General features: G+C 39.5%; 2 protein-coding genes across 3 annotated transcripts in view; both read right to left on the bottom strand.

Annotated features, from left to right (window-relative positions):
* Window positions 1-11110, bottom strand: part of cyfip1 (cytoplasmic FMR1 interacting protein 1) — a 34170-nt gene extending 23060 nt beyond the window's left edge. Inside the window, exons 1-2 of the mRNA XM_028027295.1 lie at window positions 10864-11110; window positions 373-493 (exon numbers count right to left, since the gene is read on the bottom strand). Of these exons, the coding sequence (XP_027883096.1) occupies window positions 373-489 (117 nt within the window). The 5' untranslated portion in view covers window positions 490-493; window positions 10864-11110. The remainder of the gene's footprint in view (window positions 1-372; window positions 494-10863) is intronic.
* Window positions 11111-11336: 226 nt separating this feature from the next.
* On the bottom strand, window positions 11337-26399 carry tubgcp5 (tubulin gamma complex component 5). Of its 2 annotated transcripts, XM_028027297.1 has the most exons (23): window positions 26032-26399; window positions 25874-25927; window positions 24249-24357; window positions 23935-24031; window positions 23777-23856; window positions 23569-23704; window positions 22699-22816; window positions 22310-22399; window positions 22023-22116; window positions 20335-20587; window positions 19708-19910; window positions 18713-18828; window positions 18157-18425; window positions 17860-18058; window positions 16930-17118; window positions 16634-16816; window positions 15917-16001; window positions 15720-15840; window positions 14700-14851; window positions 13605-13730; window positions 12462-12550; window positions 12258-12358; window positions 11337-12153 (listed from the first exon to the last, which is right to left on the bottom strand). In XM_028027297.1, exons 1-23 carry the CDS (start codon window positions 26163-26165, stop codon window positions 12107-12109), a joined length of 3045 nt encoding a protein of 1014 aa, XP_027883098.1. In that variant the 5' UTR covers window positions 26166-26399; the 3' UTR covers window positions 11337-12106. The 2 variants fall into 2 exon arrangements, with proteins under 2 accessions (XP_027883098.1, XP_027883099.1); XM_028027298.1 differs by lacking the exons at window positions 25874-25927; window positions 26032-26399 and having other exon boundaries at window positions 23935-24027.
* Window positions 26400-27178: the final 779 nt, after the last annotated feature.

Raw genomic sequence — 27178 nt, 5'->3', positions numbered from 1 at the left:
AAAAAATTATTATCCAAGCTTTTTCCTCATTAAAGCAACTTTTTTTTCCACAATTTCAAGACATTTGTCTGGTAAAACTGCGTCTCTTTTCTGCCAATAGTGTGACAACTTTCCTGTAATTAAACAAAAAAAGTCTTGTAGCCTGGCCCTGACACTCCGTTGTAAAACACTAACAGAAGGAATGACTGAAATAAAAAACACTTTTTGAAAATATTTTCTGTCATTTGTAATTTCTTTTTTTTTTGGAAAAGAAAGCAAGAAAGAATGATTAGAATTGGACCTGGTAAAAAAAATTATCCGATTGTATTTTAGCACCATCTCGCCCTAAAGAGAACAAGCACAGTGGTAGAAACGAGTCATCCCAGCGCTGACCTGGTACATGAGGGAGGCGGGGAGCGGCTCGATGCACGGCTGCTGGTCCGGCAGCGGCAGCTCCTCCAACAGGTCCACGTTGGACAGAGCATCTTCTAGAGTCACAGTGGACGCCATATTGCTGTAAAGTAACAGGAAAGAAAAGTTTTAAAACTTTAGTCTAGAAACACATCACTATGCTGCCGTAGCTGCAGAATTGTAGCAGAACTTTGAAACCAGAATAAACAAACTCAAATGTTGATTCAATTTCTGTTCAGTCCAAAGACACAGAGGAGATTCTGATGCTATTCTGATGCACTTTAGTAAAATGCTTTTTAAAAAACAGAAGAGGAACGTGAAACACAAGTCTATTTGAGCCAAGTCATTCAAACCATATGATAAATGCTGACAGCTGCCACAGTGCCTTGCAAAATGATTTTAAACAACAGACCAACAAAAGAAAATTAACAAATATGAAATGACTGGAAACTGTAAGAAACTTAAACCTTTGTTTTGCAAAACATCTCAAGCTCAACGACATTGGCGGGAGCATGTCTGGACATCAGTTTGTGGTCTTCCCACAGTTCCACATTTGGATTTAGCTTTGACCTTTGACTAGGTCATTCTAACACATGAAACTGCTCTGATCCAAACTCTCTAATTGTAGTTCAGGCTGGTCGTTAAGTTTGTTGCCCTGCTGGAACATAAAACTCTGATCTTAAACTTCAAGCAGCTTCCAATAGGGTTTTTTTTCAGGAATATCCTGGACTGAGTTCCTTCGAAAATCCAAAAGGTCAAGGGCCCCCAGGGCCCTCAGTGGCCCCAGGGCCATCTATCAGGTGGCCCTGGGGCCATTTGTGGCTCCCAACTATAGTTCAAGAATGATATAAATTTGACCTGTAGAGCAGGTGGGTGGAGGTGGTTGACACACATGGAAACTTTTTATTTATATTCAGGGTAAAATTATTACAGACATAATTTTCTTACAATGGAAAATATTAAGTATTTGTCCCAGGAAAACTAGATGTCATTCTTTTAATATGAAAAAAATGAAAATCCTTCTGGACTCATTTATTTATAGATGAATGTATTTCCGTGTGCATTCTTCTTGTTTTTTAGACATTTATTTTATATTTAGATCATTGACAATGCCACACTTATGTATATATATTTTTAAATACATTTTATATTGCTTATGGTTGTTTGTATTTACTAATATTGAACACTTTGGATGGAGTAGCTGTCAGCATATAAGCAATTCCCCCTTGGGGATCAGCAAAGTTCATTCTCTGAAAAATAACCTTTAAGCAGATTTAAAACATACTTTTCATTAAGCCAACATTTCTGTTTTTAAAAACAGTTTTTTTTAATTGAGCTGATTTAATAGCTTTACTTTAATAATGTCATGTTTTCATTAGCTGTAAGTGGAAAATCATCATAATTAACATAAATAAAGGCTTTCAAGAATAGAATTTGTGTGTAATGAATCTATAAAATGTCAATAATATTCTAATTTATTGAATATTGACTGAAGGTGTATGCGACTTGCCCCTGCTTCTCCTTAGAGCAACTTCCTAGGAGGAGGATGGATGTTAGAGCTTCCCAAACACAGGAAACTAAAAAAAAGCTACATTTTTGGCTTCTTTTGTGCAAACAGCTGTCTAAAAGCCCAACGCTTCCTGTCCACGCAGCTTCGGAATCCGGGTCGGTGTTAAATCCTGACCCGTGGGCCGTTGAACAGAACGTCTCACCGGTTTGGTATTTCCCTCTCATTCCTCTGCACACCTTTCCGTGTTTTACTTTAGACACGGCCTCGTCACCTGGCCGCAGTTTGGCAACAGCATACCAGACTGTGTTTTTTTTCTGCTTAAGTCATGTACAGACAAGCATAGAGCACAAAAATGGAGAGAAGCTCATTTTTAATCGCTCAGCCGTTTCCAAAGCATCTAGAACACAACAGAGTCAAAACACAGTCAAAAATTTTATTTTTAAAATAGAATGGGAAGGGAAATTAAGGTGTTTACAGCATCATCGGGTATAAAGTTTCATAGAAAAATAGTTCCTAAAAAAACTATGTATAAAAAACAAGATTGCAACAGCGAAAATTGAGCAGCATTGAAGGAAAAAAAAACTTTATCGCACACCAATCAGTATCTTGTGGACAGCAGATATCATCTGGTGCACACAATATGATATGTGATGCGCACTAGAAAGTTAATTTTTGTTCTTCAATGTCCCTTTAGGGGCTTCGTAGGTTCCAATAGTAGCAATGATAATAATAGTACACTGAACAAGACGATAAAAGGAGTTACTACAAATAAAAATATCAAACTCACAATCCAAGCCATTGAAAAAACTATCAGCAGTAAAAGAGAAGGCAGCTTTCTGTGTTGTGAAGTTTCACTTTCCTCAGCGATGTAGCCACCAGATTAGCGCTAGCTACTGTAGTGCTGTGGGTGTGATGTGATACGATTCGGTTTGCTTTCCCACAGTGCTGCTAAGAGGTGGACGTCACAATCTGCAAACACAAACGTGCAGCAATCATAACCGCGTCCCACAGAAGAACCGACAAAAGCCTCACAGGTCAGCGGGAGGAGGATTAGTGTCAGCGCAGGTCATCGGATCTCCAGAGGGAAGTGAAGGAAAGAGAACCGACAGCAGGTTGCAAGAAGACTGCATGACGTTTTTGAGCTGTAAGGGTTAGTGTTAAAAAGATGGAGGATCCCACCCTACTGACTCACAGCTGGCTGAGGGAAACTTTGGCTATTTTTAGATAAAAGATCTGTTTTACCCACATCAGGGTTTTAATGTCTGACTCACTTCACTTGACAGCCAGCAACTATGAATCAAACAAGTTAGCAATTTACCCACAGTGAGCAAAGTTGGTAAATTTTTCAACGATCAGCGGGGTTCATAACAAAACATTTTAAGGCATTCATTTAAAAAAACGACTAAACACACCACATTTTGTTTAGTCTATAAATACTACGAACATGTTCTTTGCTGCGTTTTGTTATGAATGTAGTAAATATCTGAAAGATTAAAGATTAATGACTTCATTCAGATAAAAATGGAAAATCTTATTCCTTCTTTTGCTGCACACACTGTTAGTCAATGTTTGTCACATTTCATCGCTGAATTCAAGCTACATTTCAGAGCTGATAGGACAAATTGGTAGTAGGCAGCAAAACCTTGTTCTTAATACAATAAATCCAAAAAGCGTCGATTAATAGTAACCGGTAAATCAAGTGTCACTATAGTACTATAAAACAAAAATCCCAGAAATAAACTTCATGGTTTAAGAGGACGTGGTGCCACAAAGAGAAACAAGACCAGTGTATCAAGAGTCAAGTCATCTGGATTCCCAGTGGGTTTTGGTTCTGGTCAGAATGCAGACCAGAACCAAGCGAAACAAAAAAACAAACCAAAAAAATATATAGAGACTATACTTGCTGCTAATTAACAAGAGTTTCAATAGAGGTTGAGATTTGGGTTGGGGCTTTTTTTGGTGGTGGGCAGTTTTTATGTTGTTTTCGGCCAGGAAACTGGCACTAGCTTAATTCCCACTACAAATGTCAAGGAAAAAAAACATTTTGTAATTATGGTGTTTTCCAATAAATAAGAAACCATCTTCTTCGTGGTTTGCGCCAGTGGCAACGTCCAGTTGTTGATCATGTGACGCAACTCGTGTGATGTGAAAAACGTATTTCCATTGGGATTTTCCAATGCCATCTCAAGCTAGCGCCAAAACGTTTTATCGAAAAAAAGTGTTTTGTTTTGTTTTTTCAAAATTGTCATGTTTCCATTAAGCAAATTGATTTTTGAAATGTGAAATTGCAAAATTATGTGGTCAATGGCAACACAGTTAGCCAAATCTGGCAACATTGTTTCTGGGCATCTTTCACCATAATGTCAAAGATGATACTGATGCTAATTGAAAGAAATAAAATCCTTCATTACTAGTTTATACTGTTTTAAATAAGATGGCAGAGAAAGTTAAAGAGTGCCTAGAAATCTGACTGTACAGAGCAGTGACTAGCACTGCATTTCCTCCCCCACCTGTTGCTGTGCACTGCTGCTTAGCTGGCTGAAAAATTAGCAAGTTACTTTTGGTAACCACAGCAAAGATGAATTCAGCTATTTGGGAATATCTTTGGTCACCAAAAGTACAGATGGTGTTTTCATGGTGTGAATAATAAAAAAGCTCCAGTAAAATACAGAGAAATCCCAGATAACCTGATCGGCAGCAGCAAGGTGATTTTTAAAAAAGTTTTAAAATTAGGATTGTAAGAACGTTGTATCTGCATGAATGACTGGTCTAATGCAAACTTTGCATGCATGATACGACTAACGGCAGTCACTGCTAACTGCATAAGTTTAAAAAAAAAAAAAACTCCTCATGCATTACCCAATGTGTAATCTATTTTTAAATACTTCCTTCTTCTGTTGAGACGGCAGTGCCTGAGTTTGTTCAGGGGGTTAACTGCAGCAAGCTGACAGTTTCAGAAAGTCCGTCATCAGAACAAAAAGCTTGATTTTACTTTATTTGTGATATTCAAGCTCTGAACGACCCGCTCTCACGAAGCTGTTAAGTCAAATAATAAATGTATGAACCATGTTAGTCAGTTTCTAACATCAGGTTGATATTTCCTTTCATTTCTAGAACTGTAACCCCATACAGTGAACTGGATGTGACTGAGGCTGGTTAGGAGTCCTTGATGAAATAATCAGGGTGCTTATCCCAGAGCGCTCAAATTGATCAAACCTAACAATCGGTGTGGTTAGGACAAAAGGAAACATGGTAGCAAAGAATGATGAGGATGGATAAAAAAAGACAGCATTACTAACATGTCTCAGGATTTTCACTTTGGTAAAAATGAACTTCACGCAGCGTCACCGACTGCAAATTAACTCTCTGAAAATGGGAAGTATGAACCTCAGAGACGGCGAGCACGTGACGCCCAGCCGGCTTCAAGACAAGGGCCAGCTTTTCTTTCATGAGAAATATCAAACCTTTTTACAACTTCCTGATGGCTAGACAGAAATTCTTTGGTAACTCAAGAACAGAGACCACTTTCATAAAGTACAAGTGATCTTTAGCTGTGCAAAGACGCCATGCCTTTATTTGTCTAAAACAAGGAACCTTGGTAGGTTTTTACTTTAACCCAGTTCCTGTTGCTATTTGACAAGAAATATGGGAAGTCGTTTCTCTTGAAGGGTTAAATCAGTCTGCTGAAGCAGCACACCACGTCTCCCTGAGTAAATACACAGTAAGGAGCTTAAGCCAGAATGAAGGAGGTAGCCCGGGTGTTCAGACACGCAAACAAAAGGCAATCATAACCCATCGGTTTGTGTGATATTTAAATCAGGTCCAATCATTTGGCCTTTTGAGCTTGGCAGGGCAGCCATGTCTGAAGTCTGGAAGAGACGCTAACGGGTCAGAGTACGGATAGCGGAGCTCATCTAGAACATCAGTCTATTCTTGAGGTTCTGTTCCTGGATAGAACCACTCTTCTATAGAAAAACTTTTTTTATATATAAAGCAATGAAGGCTCCACACTTACTTTTCCTTGGAGCAGAAGAACGCAATAAAAATGTGTCACACTTTCTACTTTTAGCTGAATTGAGTGGTTTCAGAAGGACTCCTTCACAGCCTCACCTGGGTTAAAGATGAGACTTTAACACGAAGATCGTGACTATTTGGTGAGAATTTACAGCTAATGCTAAAAACTTTTTTTTAAAAGTATGTATAGGTCAATAACAGAAAGTACTCTTTGTACCCAACAGTCTCCGTTTAAGAAAATATGTATAAACTTTGCAACAATTACCACTAGACTTTAATTTGGCAAAGAACGCTTCGCACTGGAACTGGAAGTGATCAAGTGTCCAAAATAGAACTTGACCAAGAACAATAAATAAAACAGAAATAAAAACCACACACTACGCATACTACACTATGTAATGAAGTTTCTATAAACAAAATTGCTCATAAAAAATATTAATCATCAGAATGGAAATAAATTATCAAGCTCATGTTAATTCAGCATGCTATTAATTGATTATATGCGTGTTATTATCAGCAGAATCTAAATGACCCATTTGTGACACGACCAAAACTCGTAACCATTACCATATTTTGCATCTTATTCTGATACAGTTCCTCCAAGATCTTTTTTTTTTTAAACAAACTATAAAAAAAGCTTATTTTAGCTTATAGTAAAGTTAACATTTAGCAATTTGTGACTCTTTGTATAAGAAGTATCATTGAAATTTTTTCTGGTTTTACCAACAAAACTAAAAATGGAGACAAGTCCAAATATAATGAAATGAGGAAGGGGGGAAAAAACTAAATTCAAATAAAGATTAGTCAGAATGAAGTTTGAATGTTTTGCACGCAGAAGCAGGTGGTGAGGATCAGAAATAAACCGGAAATAAGCTCAGGGTTCCTACAGATTTTCCATTTCAAACTTCCAGACATTTGCACTATTAGATTTTCTAATTTAGTTCCTCTTTCGACTGCTTTTACATTTGTGGTTTTAACATTTACTTAAATTAAATATTTGTGCTTCAAAATCCATGATATCCATCTCTAACATCATGTCAACTTAAGGGATAACTTTAGTTTGAAATGAGACAACACAGGAAACACTGCAGGACATGATGCACAAATCAGGTTTTTAAGGGCCAATGCTGATTCTTTCTGACTGATTTTTCTGAAATCCAACATGCCAATTTTGATTTTGTCTGATTCTGAATTTCTTTCTAAAGTTGACCACACATACAAACTCTCAAATCTTTTTAAGCTTTCTTTTAAAACTAGAGTATGTATTATATATATATATATATATATATATATATATATATATATATATATTATACATAAAAAAACAATATTTTTTATAAAAATAGAGTTGTTATACAGTTGGTAGCACTGTTGCCTTGCAGCAAGAAGGTCCTGGGTTTGATTCCCAGCCTGGTGTCTTTCTGCATGGAGTTTGCATGTTCTCCCTGTGGGTTCTCTCCAGGTTCTCCGGCTTCCTCCCACAGTCCAAAAACACGAATGTTAGGTAAATTGGTCTTTCTAAATTCTCCCTAGGTGTGAGTGTGTGTGTGCGTGGTTGTTTGTCCTGTCTGTCTCTGTGTTGCCCTGCGACAGACTGGCGACCTGTCCAGGGTGACCCCGCCTCTCGCCCGGAACATTAGCTGGAGATGGACACCAGCACCTCCCGACCCCACTAGGGACAAGAGTGTTAGAAAATGGATGGATGGATAGTTGCTATCTTTATTTGTTTAAACAGATAATCTGTGGGGAGAGTAAATAAAAAAAATCATGCTGCTCTGCCTCCTCCCTGTGGTCCTACTGCCATCAGCAGAAATATGCTGCTCAAAATCAAACAATCAGAGCCAGACGGAGGGTCTTAGCGCTGTCAATCCTGCTACAAAGATGTAAAAAACATGTTTCTATAATAGCAAATTTCCTAAAAAAAAAAGTCACCTTATATAAATAACAACCTTAATGTTTAATATAGATTTAATGAAACATTAACCTGCTACAATTTATGTCATGAAGCTTGACAACAAAATAGAAGCAAATGTGCTGCTGGTTGCTTGACAAATGCAAAAGTTTTGAATCCAACAGTAACTGGAAGACTTATAAAATTATCCCCACTTGTGTGACAAAGCAAATGTCTCTAAACTTTACCCAAGTAACTGACATTTTAATATATGTCTTAAATAAGGGTGAATTTGAGTATGATGCATTTACTAAACATAAAAAATAGCTTATTCTTAAGTATTTGGCCCGCCAAAAACAGGTCAATCTGTTCACCTGCATCACCCCCACTTTAGTCTAGTCTCTCACTAAAGTGAAGAATCATTTTGAGGTAACAAAACAAATCCAACAGTAGCCTAACATTTTTTTAAAAGAGGAAACACTTTTGTGTTGGACAGAACGATTTACAATCATGCATAAAAAATGCAAGATGTGTGACACTTTTAAACCCTCTGTTCAAACAGAATAAAGTCATCAAAGTTATCTAAGGAAGGAAGCGAACATTTAAGTGAGAAACTGATGCAAAAGCAAGAATCTAACACCACCTTGAACGACAGTCGTGCCTCTTATAAGTGTGGCAGAATAAACACATTCAGCAGGCTGGTGCGTCGGACTGTATCAGGGCAACGATCTTAAGACAGAGGTGTGAAAACGTTTAGCTTTAACATGCTGCAGGATAACCAACCACAGCTTCTGCGTATCAGTGCAAAAACCACACTCATCCAAAGCGCACGCTATGATGAATGTAGAAATACACTTTATAAATGTTTATAAATGCAGGAGGAGGGTTGAGTTCTGAAGAATTCAAGATTAAGTTTAAGTTTAGGTGTAATCAAATCTCGACTCAAGAAAACTTAGTTGAAAATGATTTGAGGCTGATGACCTTCTGGAGTAAAAAATAGCAAACATGCAACCTAATAAAGGTTTATCCACTCACCTGGAGTTTCAGTGGTTGTAATGTGCGACAAACCGAAAGGTGTGTTGTTGGTCTAACTTGGCTTTATGGTATCCTTAATAAAAAAAATAAAATATGTGCACCGCTGTCACCAAAAACACTAACAGATGTGGTTAGAAACGCATCTTCAAGCCTCATCGCCTTCCTACCGCTCTTCCTTCCTTCTTTTGTAACTTCAAAGCCGACAGAAAACGTCTCAAACTCAACAAAGAGCAACAGAGGCAAAATGAACATAAAAAAAAAATAAAATACGCATAACAACATGCTCATAACACATGAACTACTACAGCGTACATCAGGGGAGTCTAAGGTGTGACGTTTACAACATTTGGAATTTGGCAAAAAGCAAATCAAATAAATCAAATGGAGTTGATGTTGTCGCAACAACCAATTAATCAAATGACAATGATGGCCATAAATTCCATTCTGATGATTAATACTGTTGAAGAACAATTTTGTTTATAGCTTTCATAATCTACTTCATTTATGGTTTCAGTTCTGTGTGGTTTTTATTTCACTTATATTTTTTGGTTATGGTCATTTTGTGTGTGTGTGTGTGTGTGTGTGTTTGGTTATTTGAAATATCTTCCAGTTACATGATCTTAACAAAATTATAATTTATTGCTCTTTGAGAGTGTGAACTTGCATTATTGGACCATTATCAACATATCACTTGAAAATAAAATTCTTATTGTTTATCGCAATAATTTCTGGGATAATTTATCAGCAAATTCAGTTGTCATGACAAGCTTGCAGTTGGACTTTTTTTTTCCACTGGGAAGTTTATACACATTTTCTTAAACAAGAGACTGTTGGGAACAAAAAGTTTTTTTCTACTGTTGATTTGCTTTCCTTTAAGTTTCATAGCCAAACCCAGTGACTTTGCTCAAAAACGGAGCCAATTATTAAACTTGGCTAAGTGCAAGAAAGGTTGTCTGAGGAAGTTCTTGTATTTATTTCATGTTAAAATACTTTTTCTGGACCGATAAAGTAGAAAACAGTTGACCTAAGAAGTTCTGAAACCGTACGCCTGTGGTGTGAATTGAATCCCAAAGGTTCGGTATCCTGCAGGTTTTAGTTGTTACCCTGGTTCAACACACCTGAATCAAATGACAGTTCATTAGCAGAACTTTAGGAAATAGTTGGACCACATTGGAAACTGGCAGGACACTGAGGACTGAAGCTGGACAACCATACTGAACAGTAACATTCACTCTAACCAGTCAAAAGGTCGTTCACTGAAGAGAGTTTGCGGAACATTTTGTGACGTACGTATTTAAAAATGTGGTGTTCGTTTCAGCTTTTCAAACATTACTCGGGTTCATTTGAAATGCTCCTTTAACGTTTACAGTTTACAGTGGAAGAATGGGCAGTGAACGCCTCGTGAGGTCTAGTTCCTGAACACAGCAATCCTGGATGAGTTCAGGAAAAATGTCGCCAAAAAGAGGAAACAATTTGGAAAAGGCAACAATGCTCCAAAAGTACAGGTATATTTGTAACTTTCGCAGATGGTTTTGTTGGCTCGTTTAAAGTACTTTCTTTAAAATAAGTTCTACGTTTCGGCTCCAGATAGTGTGTCCGTTTAATTCACAACAGAAAGTAACAGGTGGTACAAAACAACAGACACATCGATTGAAAAGTGTGAAAACTTGCGAATTCTTTGGTGTGTGTGTGTACGTGTGCGTGTGTGTGTAGTCCTGCCTCCAACCTGTAATGGCTCTATCCCTGTTCCGTGGCTGGGCCTGAGATTAGTCACAGCTCGGGCCTGTGAGCCAGGAAAATGGCTTTGCGCTGCAACAAGCTGTTCACCTCTACAAGCTAATTATCAGAAGTCTGTCTAAAATCAGCGCGTGTCCCACTGGTTGCTCTCACACAGCGCTGGTTTAAAGAATACAGCCAAAGCCGTGCAACAAGTTTTTTTTTTTTTTTTCTTTCCCCTCAAGTCGTGGGCGAAGTATCTGAAAGTCCACACACACTGAAACCAACTTCAATCATTTCCACTCACCCGGAGTTGTTGGGAAACTTGTGCGTAAATACACTCCACTACTGCGCCATGTAGCCGGTGGTTTAATCCGCCTCGCGACCCCCGGGCGTCCCGGGCTCGAGCGTTTTCGGTCCGTGGGAGTGTTGTCTGTCGTTGGCCGGTGAAGTCTTTCCTCGCTTGGTGTTATCATGGGCGGGGGAGAGAAGTAGAGCAGGGAGTTCCTGTCCCTCAAACAGGGAAACTCAACAGGAAACTGCGCTCCGAGCTGCGGTTCAGGCCTCCCCCACTAGGGCAGGGAGACGCAGGAATGTACAGTCAGCCCGCATATATGGAAGGTGATTAGGGCCAAAAATATACCCGCCCTGGCGACACTATCGCAAAACAAATACCGCAATTAAGATATTTAAAATTAACAGTAAATATGAATCTAACTGTACAAACTTTGCTTTAAAATATTAACCATGTATTTTCAATTATACAAAACAAGACAGCACTTTGTCATTTTATTTTGTTTAATTCAAGAAATATACTTCTATGATAAACTGCCACATTTCCATGTATATTAGGGAGGGAAATTATTTTTGTCCTGACTTGCGCCTTGAATGCTATAGCTAGTTAGCGTGGCCACCAATGACGGCAGAAATGGTTTTTCTATAAGGATGAGTTCTTTCTCCCTCATTTGCACATTTAGTAGCTCAAGTAGGAGGAGCTTGATCTTTTCACAGACTCTTATTATGCTGTCACAACATGGTGACAGTTTTAAATAGGTAAAAATACCAAAATTTGTATATTGCAGCTTTAAAAATGTCAGACAAATCAATGTTTTCAAACCTAGTATTGAAAATATGACATGTTTTTTGGCCTAATTGGATTGTTAGGTTTCTGACTCAACAGAAATCCACTAATATGCTGCATGTACATTTGTAGTAGCAGTATACATTTAAATAAAACTTTTTCCGTAAGGTCAGCCAGGTCTTACCTCAACTTTCTAATTTCCTTCTTTGTTGTTGAACCTTTGTGCCTTTTCTATCCAGAAGCAACAAGGCAACTTTATTTTGTGCTTCTGCATATACACATGACATTATTTACAATCAACATGGCATTTTGTATAAAAAAAAACATAACTTACAAAAACCATTTTTAAATAAAGATCTTGATGTTTTGTTGATGAACTAACAATGACTGTCACACGCCATCAGTCTGAGCAGGTTACATAGCAACAGTCAAAGGCAAAGTGATGAATAGGTGAAACATGAAGGGTCGTTCAGCACTGCTCAAACCCTGCCATCAGCGAGAGGGCCAGAGACTCCACTGCAAGAACACAAAGAGGGAAACAAACAATAAATCATTATCTCTGTCTGTGTAAAGTGAATCATTTGACGTTGGGGAATCACAGATGAACAGGATTGGCTTACGGTGAGGAAAGGAGCCCCGGCAGACGGCTTTATTAAGTATAGTCACCAGGAACATGTGGCAGTTTTTTAAATCAGACTCCATCTTATCTATAGACTCGATCCTGCACAAAGACAAAACGTGGGGTCACCATGGAGATCTCCGACAAACATCCTCGGGGTAAAATTGAGCAAAGTTGCAGTGCAGGGTTTTTATTCAGGCTTTACTTCCAAGCGCCAAATCCAGCTTGCCATCGGTCTGAGAAGATGAGGACCAGATTGAGAACCTTCATTATCGCCTCTTTCACAAAACTGACCTGAGGGAATGAAACGTGTTAGAAGTGAGATTTTCTTTTGGCTCGGTTCCTCATTTTTGTCCATCTCATTGCTACCTCTATAGCGCTAAAGAGCTGTGTGACAGTTGTGTGTGTGTGTGTAGAGGTGGCTGTGCTGAGAATTTTTCAAGACGACTTTGTCTACGGCCGTTAAAGAGAGCATTACGTTGAAGTAATTCACTCAAATTAAACACCTCAACCTGTGACGACTGCAGAGCTGAACAGTTGGAACTCGAAACACTAAGTCATCAAAACCGTTGTCATATTTTGACGACCTGTCAAAATGCAGACAAGTGTTTTCAAAAGATGTGTAAAAACCCCTAAAATAAATTCAGTGTGGATTTGTTATTGGTATTCACTTGCTTTATTTTGTATTTTAGCTCTTAGGACTAAAATCGCCTTATGTTTTCTTTCCCTCTCTTTTATTCTGTCAGTCAAAGTGAAAAAGCTTCAGGTAAAATTCCATAAAATATTTTAAATGAGTAACTTAAATAATAATAATAACAGGTAAACCTTTTGGCAACAAACACTTTTTTTTGGATGTGGCATAAAACAAAAGGATGAATGTTTGGAAATGAACCACATGTCTGCTGTTAAATACGGTGGAGGTGCTATGATGCTGTGGGCCCGATTCTCTTCCCAAAGGCCTGAGAAACTTGTTAGAATGCTTTATATACAAATAATAAATAAAATAAATAATACATTTCAAAAAACACATTTTCTGGCAGTAAACTAAATATGGATCCTCACCGGGTCTTTTTAAATCAGGATAAATTAAAGCAGCTGATCAAATCGGCACAGGATGGGTTCACCAGACATAAAACTCATCCTAAATCAATTACCACCTTGGTGTCGGGTCCTAAACCTACGGAAAGCCTGTGGGGTTTGACTCTCTGTGCAAGAACTCCTTTTGAAAACACGGTGACATCTTATTGGGTTTTACCAGGTACCGTCGACACCAATAATTGTGCCACTGGTTGTTGATCATTCTACCCTCTGAATAATTGTTTTTAGAATTCAGCACAGCGAGTTTCACCTTTTCCCTCAGCAGACAGCGGTCATGGATGGTCGCCAAGTATCTGTAGTGGATCTTGATCAGCTGGTCCAGGTCTTTTGCTTCCTGTACTTGGTGCTGAAACTCCAGACCAGTGCTGTGCAGAATCTGCCAACACACAGAGGAGACACCTCTCACTTTTCAGACTGCAAACGAGAAGATTATGTAAAAAATTTTTTAAAAGTTCAGGTGGTTTGGAGCTCGTGCTTTCATCTCTGACTCTGGAAGTAAAAAAGGTTGTTTTGGTTTACGGACAATCAGCTGCTAAAGTTTTGCAAAGCTTTAAGATGATTTGGATCAGAGGCTGCTCAATGACAGACCTGCTGCAAATATCTGCTATTGAAACTGTTCTGCAAGAAGAAAAAAAAAGTGACATTTGTACAGCTGTGGAGAAAGCACTGCATGGAAAGCCAGAGAAATTAGCTAAATGTGAGACATATGTCAACTCTGGAGGAGCTTCAAAGATCAGCTGATCAAGTGGGGAAATCTAACAAGCACACTGTAAGAACACAAAATCTTACCAAGTGTGTTTGTCTAGTTTCTAGTGAAAATATCTTAGTACACTTAAAATAAGACAAAACTAACTTACAAGTAACTCTTCAAGAAGATCTAACGGCTTGTTTCAAGGAAACAGTTCCTGAAAAAGCGTTAGTTGCACCAGCAGATTCATTTCACTTTTAACATGGGGAAAAATGTCTTGTTTTAAGTGAAATAATCTGCCAGTTGAACCAGCCATTTTTTAAATCCAATAGTAAGCAACTATTTACTTAAAACAAGCTTCTTTATCTTGCTGAAAATTTACTTGGAAGTTAGTTTAATCTTATTTCAAGTGTACTAAGATAATTGTGCTAGAAACTACACCAAAAATACTTAGAATTTGTATTTTTGCAGTGCATCAAACCATGTCGCTGTGTTAGAAAGACCCAGTCAAAGTTCAGATCTAAATCTTATTAAGAATCTGTGTCAGATGAAAACTAACTAGCTAGCTCCCCATCCAATCTGACTGAGCTTGGACTATTTTTTTTAACCTAGAAAACTTTCAGTCTCCTTGTGAACAGGAGATAAGCCTCCTCTTACTCTGGTCATGATGTAGTTGTGGAGGCTGTTGACGAAGTGCATCAGTTTAACGCGCAGCAGACACATTCTGTGAATCTGCTGGCTTATTGGTTCTTTCAGCTTTGCTTCCTCAGCAGGAGATCCTTCCAGTTTCTTTGTGACTTCTGCAAAATCTAAATAAAAGCACAGGAAAAGCATTTAAGCAGCAACACAAACGCCTTGGTATTAACTTGACCCGCCACATTTAGAGGAAGAAATTATCTCAGCGTCGCTCTAAGAACGCCACAGTCACACCAGCTACATTTCCACTGGGCACATTGGAATTACAAAAATAAATGTGCTTAGTGGAAACACACCAATTTTGAGAATGACACAATTTGTTTTCAACTAAAGTTTTTTGCATTTGGTTGAGTTGATGTTTCGGCTGAATCAAAATGAGTAGATTTTGCAATATACTAATCGCCATGTGTTGCCATGGAAACACTTTTTCCACATCGTACGAGTTACATGATCAAAAACCGGATGAAAAGATGAAGGAGACGACAGGAAGCCGGATGATGGAGCGGCGCGTTTTTTTTTAAATGACTTATCGCGTGAACAAACCTATTCACGTGGGATTTTTAATTGCATTTCATATTTAATGCAAACAACGCAAATAGAAAATTGCTTCTTTTTTTTGTGTGCTGAATATCGGCAAAGTTCTGCAGACATTTGTAATGGAAACACAGCCAGTGAAGCACGGAAGTGGAACCATTATGCTTTGGAGCTTTCCCCGCCCCCTTCTACAAACGGGGCAGGACTACTTAAAGGTCCATACTGAGGATGTTCACGCATAAGCGATAACTGAACTGCTTCCCATCATGCATGATGAGTCTAATATTAATAGCATTTCTAATGATAATGGCAAATAAAAGGTGACTTTGGTTTGGTAAAATGTCTTAATACCAAAATATTTAAGAAAAAAAAAAAAAAGAGATAATCAATTTAATAATTTTCAGCTGTGGTGGATGTCAGAATCTCAGCTCTGGTCTCAGTTATTACCACTGAATCGAAGCGTGTCCAGACTGTATTTAGCCCATTTAATCTGCAGCAGGAGAAGGAACACTTGATTGTAAATCTTCTGGCACTCAGAGCTGATCACAATATCTACGGGCCAGGGGACCTGAGGAGAGCAAACCAAGCAAATGTCAGCACCTCACAATTACCAGGCATGAATGAAGCGCAACGCCTCCGTGTACCTTGTAACTCAGGGTCAGGACCTCTAAATTATTCACTGGGTGCTTTTTCCTGGACGCGTCCAGAGGCTCCAGAAAGACCGACAACCTATAGGATATGAAATATTTAAGGAAATATTTGCTTTGCAATGATCAGATTTACGACAACATATTAGGGTCACAGTAAATGTTGGGCAAAAAAATATTGAGAGTAACCTCAGAAATTTTTTAGAAAAACCCCCCAAAAAACAAGGACGTTTGTGAGCTCCAAAAGTCGAATATTTGTGAGAGAAAAAAACTTTTTAAAATGTAAAATTTTAGATTAATCTTAGATTAATCTGTAAAGCTCAAAAATATGCACAAAAAAACAACTCAGATATTTTGAGGTCTCAGAAATGTACAAGGAAAAAACTAGAAAATTTCTGAGTTTCGTAAGTTATGAATTTTCAACTCTTGAAACTCAGAAATTTCCACGCTTATTTATACAAGATTTCTGAGATTAATCTCAGAATTTCTGAGTTATTTCTGGCAAATTTAACAATTTTTCAAACTCAGGAATTTCCTAGTTTTTTCAACAAAAATAAATAAATAAATAAATCTTACATTAATCTCAAAATGTTACATTTTTTTCTAGGAAATTTTCTGTCGCTCTTTATTTTGGGGGTGGGGAGGATTGCCCTAATACGCCATCGCACAGTTTTCACTCTGCTACATCTATCTGACAGCAAAGACCTGTAGTACCTGCTGCTGTCCTCCGGGTAGCGCTGTCCCACTGCCTCCTGCAGCAGCACGTTGAGAAAAGAAGGCTGCTGCCAGCTCTCCTTCTCCTGCACTTTGTCAAAGATGGCGGTGTAGAAGTCATACATGGTGTCTCCGGCTTCCAGCAGGAAGTAGTTCCTCATGGCTTGGAGGTATTCCAGCAACCTGCCGAAAAACAACAACATGCTGGATACGACCTGACACAACGGTAAGCACTTAGAGCAACAAGAATAAAATATAAAAAAAAAAATTTAAAAACACAACACAGCGGTGCCTACTTGTAGTCTTTCTTCAGAGTCTTCATGAGGTTGCCGCAGCACTCGATGTAACGCCTCTCGATGTGGGGGTAGAGGCAGGAGCGCAGGGTGAGCTCGAAGGTCTGGCAGGTGACCGACTGAGACGAGCGGTCCACGATGAAGTCGCCGCCAGAGAAACGCTCGTGGAAGTCGCTCTGCTCCAAGTAGAGTCTGAAGAAGAAGGTGCATGAATGTCACATTCATTTTGGGCTTCTAATTTTTTCTTTGAACCCACTCTGTCTTTAAATGGCAGTAGTATGTGTTTTTCAGGCACCTAGTGCCATTTTGTAGCACAATCAGGTAACTCTTTTATTTAAAAAAAAATGCTATATATTAAATATCACTTAAAAGAAAATCTGTCCCTTTAAAAACTCTTGTTTTTTATGAAACTTGGCCTTCAGGAAGTCATCACAACATGGCTCCTCAATTAACCCTTTAACTATGTTTTTGCTGAGCAGTAGCTCCTATAATGAGCTCAGCAGATGCACAGTTCCACCAGGTGTTTGCTAATTGCTGCTGGCTGGTTTGAAGGAGCTGAGTGGGGGAGGGCTGCACTGTAGAAGCTTAGAAACTGTAGCTCTGAGGAGGAGCTCTGTCCTCAAAGGCGGAGCTATGTCCACCCAGGCGTTTTGCACAATTGAATGGTTGCAATGGAAGATTAAAGGATTTCTCAAACATGCATGAAAAAAAATCAAGGCAACACTCCAGGTGCGTTTCTGATGATAGAACAACATTATATCATGAAAAGCTCAAAAAAGTTGATTTTACATAATTCTGCCCTTTTAAATCAGATATGAAAACATACTATTACTTCCAATGCCTGTAGCTTTCATAGAAATACTTTAATTATTTTCCCAGCACAGCCACAGTTACCATTAGTTAAGCAAAAAAGGTGATTCGGTTTGTTGCTACCTGGCGAAGTTGATGGCTAAGAGTGGATCGTGGACGTCCTCGATCTCCAGGTGCTGCGCCATGATGGACTGCATCTTTATGATGCTCCTGGTCGTGGCCTGCTGCTCGGTCATCTTGTCGTTCGGGGATTCCTCTGGGCTGCTCAGGCGGGACTGCACAGACTCCAGAAACACCGTGTACAAACTCTTCCTCTCTGCATCTGCAATGTTATTTTTCTGAGGTCGTGAACACATTCCTTCAAAAAAAAAAAATAATCAAAAAATACTGTAATTATGCACTAACAGGACAAACACCGACCTCTGGAGGATCTCTCGGAATCCTGGGCTTCTTTACAGTGCAGATTTTTGAGCAACTGCATGGACTTCCCGGCCATGATGATCTGCTTCAGCACTGGTTTGAGGAAGGACACCATGGTGAGCTGCCTGTTGCTGGAGCCCGGATCCCCACCAGAGCTCCCGCTGGCTGCGTCGTTCAGCTTTTCCTCGCTGTCCACCATCTCGGAGACGCTGTACAGGGTGTAGGTGGCGTACCAGAAGTCCCTGTGGTTTACTGGGACGTCCTTATTTCTAGAAAACAAAACAAAACATAGATGTTCTGGATTTCATAATATTAACGATTGTGAATCTACTTTGGTGGCTTTCCTCAAATAGTCATGCTGCTTGAACATGGTCACAACTGCAAACTTACACACCTTATCGAGACACAAAGCGGAACATATTAAGATATTGTGTATATGGAAGGTGAGTGATTCTTTTTAATTTTATTACAAATAAAAAAAATAGTCATCTTCAAATTTGTGCTTACAATTTGCTACATATGTGGGAAGTGTGTGTAAGGATTCCTTGAAGCTAACCTTTGGATGATGAACTCTTTGGCAGGGTCGAACAGATGGCCGTGAACAATCCACTCATCCACAATCTCCAAATATGGCCTGACCGTCTCAGTCCACAGAGAAAAGAGCAGAGCCACCTGGTACAGAAAGAATGGCCACACATTTAACCAGCGGTGGGCACTACTAACTAAAACGTTAGTTATGCTAAAGCTAAATCACTGCAACAAGCCGGTATTTATTGGAAGCTAATGCACTACACCATCATTGTATTTAGCAGATGCTAATCCTAAAGTGCTACATCAACCTGGTATTTAGTGAAAGCTAAGGCTAATGCACTACATCATCATTGTATTTAGCGGATGCTAATGCTAAAGTGGTACATCAACCTGGTATTTAGTGAAAGCTAATACTAAAGCATTATATCAGCTTTGTGTTTAGTGGAAGCTAACAGTAAAGCACCAACTTCAACTCAAACTATATCTGCCCTTGAAAGACTACAAACCTTCAAACACCAATTTAATTTTGCCATGTATCATTTACATGTTCTATAATTTCCCTATATATTGTATGTATGTTTGTATGTTGTTCTCTACTTTCCATGTTTTCTTTTATGTTACGAAGATAATGGCATGGGGGGAGAAAAGAACAAAAGAGAGAAGAGGGAACCAACTGCTGCATAAGCAGTCTTCATCACTGTCAAAATAAGAGCATGAATATAAACGTTTAACTACTAGAAAAATTCTTGACAGTCAATAACCCAAACTTCCAATACAAATGTCTACCTTTATTCAACTTCAAGATTACAAAACAGGCGAATAAATTACCGCTTTAGAAGTGTGCTGAATGTTTTCATAGTTAGCAAAAGCGCTATTCAAAAAAAAACAATTAGCTCCTCCATTAGCACAGTAGCGGATTCGCGGAAGTATGTATAAAATTTCATTAACTCTGTTTCTTTGTTAATACCCAGAAACTCCACCTTTAGGTTTAGAATAAAAAGTATTTTTTTAAAAACTCACCGCTTGCTCTGATGCATCTCCAACACTGTCATATTCTATAATCGCCTTGTAGAGAGTATTGAGCAAGTGAGAGGCCCGCACAACATTTGGGGTTGCCGGGGGAACTTCAGCGACTCCCGTGCAAAAGACTTTGTGCAACACTTTGATCTGGGCCAGGTGAGGGCTGAGACGCTCTAGAACGCCGGACAGGGTCACCGTCTCATCTGCAAACAGACAACAGTTCATACAAAACATGAAAGCTGCCCCTCGGGAAACACATCAATACTCAGTAATAACATGGACAGGTTTTCCCTTTAGGATTAGATAGGCGCACACAGGAATGGAGCAGATGTCATCATGGTAATCATCAAAAGATTTTGTCCCTCAGAATATATACATCTGTGTTTGCATAGCTCAGATATTTTAGGTCAATTTAAGGAACAAACAGCGATTCTAAATGGCCTTAAACATAAATAGCCTATGGCCATTTAAAGCCGTATTTATTCAACCCTGAAAAATGACTTGAAAGTAAAAGGAACGGAGTGGGACCTCTCACTGTTTACACAGTTAATAGCGAAGCTCTGCTGTGGCTCTCTTATCAAAGGGAATCCAAAACAAACTCTTTACGATAATGAACTCGAAGCTTGCCGTTGCTGATGACCTCTCGCTCGATTGCGGTCAGCTCTTCTTTGAAGCTGGCGAAGTATTTGTTGAGAGCCCAAACAAAAGCCTGGTAGGTCCTGAAAGGCGGCTCCGAGCCCTTCCTGTAGCTGTGGGAGGAGGCCGGGCCCGGCGGGCCGGGCTCTGAGCTGTGGCCCGTCACCTCGTCAATGAACCTCTGCAGCCTGAACACCGCCTGTCCGTACACGGCGACGTGCTCCAGCACAGAGTGCAGGCAGTTCTGCAGAACAAAAACACGACAACATCCTAGTATCAAAAAACAACAACAAAAAAAGCACTTGGTAAAATATCAGCAATTGGCGATGCAAGTTATCAATTAATGTTAATAAATCCAAAGTTGTAGGATCTCACCGATCGATGGGCGCTTAATTGATAAGCGGCCATTTTCTCTTCCGTCGTGTTTCTATAAAGGGCTACATATTCCACAACAAGCTGAATTTTAAAACTTCATTTAATTTTAACAGTATTTCGGATCAGCCAGCGTTATTCAGTTTGGACGGAATAAACTTAAAATTATGGCTTTCTCACCCTGGTAAATTTAGATGTAAAACAGGAACCCTCTTAAGAGGTGAAAAGATGAAAATAATATGTAAAAAAAACACTCAATTCCCAAAGAACAGAGAGATGTTCAGAATGTTCAAACTTCCCCCCATGAGATGCACAAACTCACACAGAGCCGGCCCAAGGCACATGCGAATTAAGCGGCTGGTTAGGGACCCCGCACCACCAGGGGGCGCCCCTGGTGGTGTATTATTCAATGTTATTCAACATTGAATAATACAAACTAATTGCTTTATACATGTGGAAAAAACTATTTCTATATTATTTCTATAGTTGGTTACATCTAATAGGTTAATCTCTTCCTGCTGTCGGCTGCTGCCACTGTTGGGGGCGGGGGGATATAAGATATCGAACTTGTTAAATAGTTTTCTGTAAATTCAGCGTTTGTCTGCTGATGTGATGTTACTTTAGAAAAGCTAAAATAATAAACACCACTCTGCATTTCAAAATCTCAATGATTTTTTTTACCCGTAAAGGTAAAATCAGTAGTTATAGTAACGATGGGACGATGTAAGCCAATTAGAAATGACGCTGATGATGGCAGGTATTTAGCGATATCAAGGTGATAGCTTAAGGAGCTGGACTCTGTTTTGACCATTTCTCTTTCCCATTCTGCCATCTTTATTTCTGTATCAGCTAGATTTGCTTAAGGATGACCAGCAGTGCCCTCTGCTGGATGGAGGGCAAACTACAACACAAAAAGAAGAAGGTCTAAGCGGACATTATTAATCGATTTGGAACTACTTTTTTTTTTTTACCCCTCCAGGTGGTCTTTTTTGTGGGCTCTAGTGTCCCTTATGTGACAGTGGGCTGACAGGAAACGGGGAAGGAGAGGGCGGAAGACATGCGGCAAATGTCGTCGGGTCCGGGAGTCGAACCCGTGACGGCCGCGTCGAGGGCTCAAGGCCTCCAAATACGGGTCGCGCTAACCGCTACGCCACCACGGCACGCCCCAATTTGGAACTACTTTTAAACTTATAAACCATTAATCAACATCTAATTCCAACTCGATTAAGTGATTGCATCCCTGTCGGTAATGTTTGTGTTTTTTTTCCCCCTCTTAAAAAGAAAAACAACAACAACAAAAAACTTACACTTGTCAGATGGGTTACCACCACGTTATTCCTCACCGACACTTTGCCGTCATGATGCTGGAATATAAAGTGTTTCTTCACCCCGGAGAGAAGCCTGAAAAACACACAGATCATCCTCGTGACAAAAAAAAAAAAATTATAATCAATGCGCCAACATAACTACCTCATCGATCCAGGGAGGATCCGTGAGTCCGGGGATCAACAAGACACTTAAACTCACTTAAGAGGAGCAGAAGATCGTTTACTGTGTACTTTTGTGAATAGGCTCAGCGTCACCGGATTCTTACCATAAGGTTTCCCGTACGACCTGAGTCTCGGTGACGAAGGCTTTTTCTTCCGGCAGATACAGAGGATCTGTGTTATACAAGTGCTGGTCCCTGAGAGCGAGAACACCTGAATGTCACACAACCTTTCAACTCAGGAATAAGAGGAAAAGTTGCTTATGTCATGTGGAACATAGAAAAAACCATTGATATTGCTTAGTATTAAGATTAACGTCCTATGTGTAGTTCCAAATGTGTAATTTGCAACTTAGTGACATTTCCAGCCCACTTTTATGATTTATACCACATTAAAATTTGATACCAGTATTAAAATAGAATTTTCCCTCTGAGTTCAGATCCACATGTTACTGATTAAAGTCAAATTTGATCTTAAAAGGAGTCTGAAATCTTACCAAACGTTGAGCAGGTTGGAGTGTAAATGCAAGCTGTGGGAGAAGCGAGGAGCGTGAGCGACCCAGTACGGAGTCACCACATGCTGTTCAAGCCAGGTCCGGGCGTCTGGTTCCCCCACTGGGGAGAAGAAATACATGCCAAAACGTGGTTATTTTAAAACTATAACACACTATTCCTGCGGTATGTTACAGAATGATTTATACCGCCTGTAATTTCCCACATTTTTGTCAGATTGCAACTAAAAAACTTAATGGATTCTGTTGGGATTTTTGTACCAGACTGACAAAGTAACAGAAAGTACATATGAAAAAAAAAAAGATGTACTTTTTTTCTTTCTTTTTTTTATAAATAAAAATTTAAAAGGCTTCCAATGCACATGTATAGAGATATGTATTTAAAATGACTTTGTTAGTTTATAAACCATTGCATTTTGGCTTCGTGTGACAGTAAGACTAACACATAGCCTTGAACACACCATCCCAAGTAAAAAAAAACCTAGTGGTGGCAGCATCATGCTGACGATTCTTTTCTTTTATTCAGGGACACGGGAGTGTAAATAATATGGATACAGGGAAAAACTGAATGGAAGGATGCAAGATTTATAGTTTAAAATTTCTCCTCCTAGGAAGACAACTCTAAACATACTGCCACAGCTACAACGACGTGCTGTCAGTTAGAACGGCCTAGTCAAATCACAGACCTAGATCCAACTGAGAAACCAATAGGCAAGACTGGAAAAGGTGACATTCACAGACACTTCCCAGACTGAAACCTCTGTTTTGGCAAAGATAAACGGAAAATTAAAAACATTCCAGTTTGCGGCTCTAGCGCAAATAATTTCTACGTTTGTTTCTGTGTTTTCGGCGCACCCGTCCACGCGACTGGCACCGTCTTGCTGGTGGTGTCCTGGTCCTCCTGGGGGGTTCTGTCCAACTGGATCCCAGAGTCCTCCCTGCTGATTGGCTGCTGCCGGTCGTCGTCCTCGCTTTCGTCCTCCGACCAATCCTACAGAAGAGCGAGGTGACAACATGCGGCCACGGAAACGCGTTTAAAGGGCGCCGTCGTTCCAAGACCCACCGGCGTGTCCGGGAACGGCCCGGCGTCCACGTCCTCCCCTTCCATGAGGTACTTGGCCCAGTCGAACTCGTCTTCCGGTTCTGAACAGACACGCGATTAATTGGTGGGGGTGGGGGGGTGGAATAATTGAAAAGTGTAAAATACCAGAAGAAGCTCACCGGCATCTTTCACCCTGGGTCTCTCAGTGAAGTTTGTGTTTGAGGGAGAATCTGATAAGAAAAGCAGCAGTGACAGGATTCCGTAGTGTGTGTCTGTCTAGAAAAAAAAGGTAAGTGGAACAGTTTGAAAGTTTAGTGGCAGATTATGCAATCTGGAGCGCTGTTTTCCCCTTCTGCTATCAGGATGTTGTGGTATTTAAAAGACAGAAAAAGAAGAAGAGAAACACAAGGCATGATGAAATGTGTTGGCCAACGCTGTTTGTGTTGGCTCGTGTCAGAATTCATGTTTTCAATTTCCACACTCGGTTCATTACCTTCGCTCCGTTGGTGTTGGGGAGTGGTGAGGTCAGGAACTCCTCGGTCAGTCTCCTCCAGCTGCCCGCCTTACTCAGGTCAGAGTGGACCATCAGCTTTTCATAGATTCTTAAAAAAATTAAAATTAAAATGAAGACGAAGAAGAAAAAACAGATTAAGCATAACAGCATTGTGCAACGTGGGTCAATCATTTCATTATTATAAAACAAATTCTTATGCTTCTAATACACTTTAAACTGGAAGAAAAAAATTGAGAAATAGACTAACTACAAAAAAACTAATGTTTAGATCACTAAAAGAAAAGAACATTTTGAAAAATATAGTCTGAATTTACCTGGTTGGGTGTGCTCACTTAGAGATTATTGTCATTCAACTCAACGTTTAAAATCTACATATTGAGCAAAACTTTGTTGCAATAATAATATTATTATTTAAAAGTCAATTTTTAAAAAAAAGTATGAACATAAATGCAATAAATTACTATTATTCCAGGACTTCAACACATCTAACAACTAGCTTATTAAATTCAATTCAAAAACATTTTATTTATTCAAAACAGAATGTAGGGAAAAATCATAATTCAGAACTATTCAATGCGTCATAGTGGACGGAAATACTCTGAGCAGGAAGCAATTCTGGTAGCAGTCAGTCTCGCAACGAATCCGAAGTGGCCTCTTACTGAAAACTGTTGCTGCATCACTGACGGTGACGACATGCTAAAAGCTCAATATCCAGGCAGAAGAGACGATATGCAACAGTAACACGTCATGGATGATACAATCAGTTATTGACAAGGTCTGCTAATCTACCTCATTTGCTGCTTCTCTTTTAATCCATTCGGTAGTTAGAAAGTAGTTAGGGTTGTGGATTGGAGGAGAAAGTTTGAACTTCCTCCATCTCTTTCTCTCTCTGCATCCATGAAGCTTCATTTTTAACTCCCCTAGAGTTTGGGGTCATAGTTCAGGTAGGATTTGAGGTTTTGGGATGGCAATCAGTTATGAAAACCTTGTTGCCACGGTTACGCAGCATAACAACTGTCCAAAAGTGGGAGGGGGGAGGGAAGTAAAATGTGATCAAAAGTCTAGAAAAAGAAAAAATCAGAACTAACGTTACAAGGTTAGTTCTGACCATGAGAGACACAATTCTTATAATTATAGGATTTTTTTGGCAGAAGTATTTCACTAAAATCCTTACAAACTATCACAAACACAATTCTTTGCTCTTAATATGTAATGTTATCTATCTTGACACTAAAGGTTGTGCAGTTTGACTTTGTTTTTGCTTTTTTTTTTTTTTTTTTTTACTTCATTGCCCATGTGTAAATCAAAAAGCCCACTATGAATTTAATAAATATATTTATTTTATCAAGGCCAAACTTGAAATACAGAACGTACAAAAACCCGCAGAGTGCAATGATGGATTTAGACAATAAGACTTGGAATAGTCTAAAAATACACATAATTTCCAGACTCTACTTTCTTTTCCATAATAATCCAGAGCAGGAAATTGATTAAATCAAATTGTATATATTTCAGAGGGCGTGGGAACTGTGAATAGAGGAAAACAACCCTCTACCTAAAGGGAAGAGAGGAAATTAGACGACAGACCTGGAACACTTACTCACCCATTGATTGTGCGTTGAATTTTATGACTGTCAGCATCCAAATACCGATGAAACCTGCCGGACGGAGCACACAGTTAGCCAAGCTCACCTTCTTGCAGCTAGCTAGCTAGCGTTGTTGACAGGCTAGCTCCGACTCAACCAGCGCAGGACGGACTCACTTGAAGTTTGACCAAGCGAACTTCAGCGCCAGTTGGAAGTTCTGGTCCTCCTCGTCTTGCACTCCGCTGAGACACCTGACCAGCCTCTTCGTCTCTCTCTCCGTCTCCTTCTCGAAGGTGCTCCAGTGTGCCATGTTGCCGCAGCTGCTGATGCTGCAGTTAGCTTCAGGCTACTACAGGCTGCATCCAACCGACGGCCGTTGACATGTAGCCGCTTTGGTGGCTCTGCGGGAACCGGGAGTGGGTCGAAATGGGTTTATTAGCTACAAAAAGGTGAGACGTTAAGCTGTTTTTGTTAACCGTTTTCTGCATTACCGCGCTCCGTTTGGCTCTGGAAATAAGAGCAAGTGCGCATGCGCAAGATATAGAGGCGTGGGTTTGTTTTCCTTTCTCTCATCTGAATGGTTCCAAGGTTAATGCTAATAGCGGCTAAATTTACGGATATAATTAACTTTTCACAACAAAATACATTTGTGCTCCTTCTCACCAGACGTTGTGCACTTATATCTGGCTTTTAATACATGTTCTTGGTGCTTGTTGTCATTTTCTAAGTTTACTAAACTCCGCCCACAGATTTAGCCATAGCCCCGCCTTCACTCTCAGTAGATTCTGAGCAGCTCCACAAAGACGAAAATAAACAGATTATTTCGTCAAGCTAAGCTAAGCGTGCTTAAAAATATTAAATTAAGGAGCAAAATTTATCTGGTGGTTTCTTTTTTTATTTGTAACGGGGCGTGACTTACCCGAGCAAACGCACGAACACAAGACGCGTTCCCTTGCAGTCAACCGGCGGATGACTCGGGTAGCGGTGATGTTGAGGCGGCGTGGAAGACGTAAAAACGTCTCATACCTACACACAAAAGTGTAGGTAAGAGAGAAATGTATTATTCGATAAAGAGATTAAATTGTATCGAGTAATACAAATTCAGGTTTTTATTATTATTTCATTATTGTTGCTCGTTTATGGTTGCTAAACGAGCAACAATAAAATTCAAAGCTGCCTTCTAGTTGCTGAAACTGGAGCTTAAGTCACCTTTCAGTTGAGTTGAGCACATTTAATTCAAATCAAATTTAATTCAAAAATATTGATCCCAAAGGGAAATTAAATGTTGCTGCAAGTCATTTAATGAAATAGTTATTGTAGACG

The sequence above is a fragment of the Xiphophorus couchianus genome, chromosome 9 (assembly GCF_001444195.1).
Source record: "Xiphophorus couchianus chromosome 9, X_couchianus-1.0, whole genome shotgun sequence".
NCBI classification, from domain to species: Eukaryota; Metazoa; Chordata; class Actinopteri; order Cyprinodontiformes; family Poeciliidae; genus Xiphophorus; species Xiphophorus couchianus.
The sequence above is the reverse complement of the archived record's forward strand: the minus strand, read 5'-3'. Positions and strand labels throughout refer to the sequence as shown.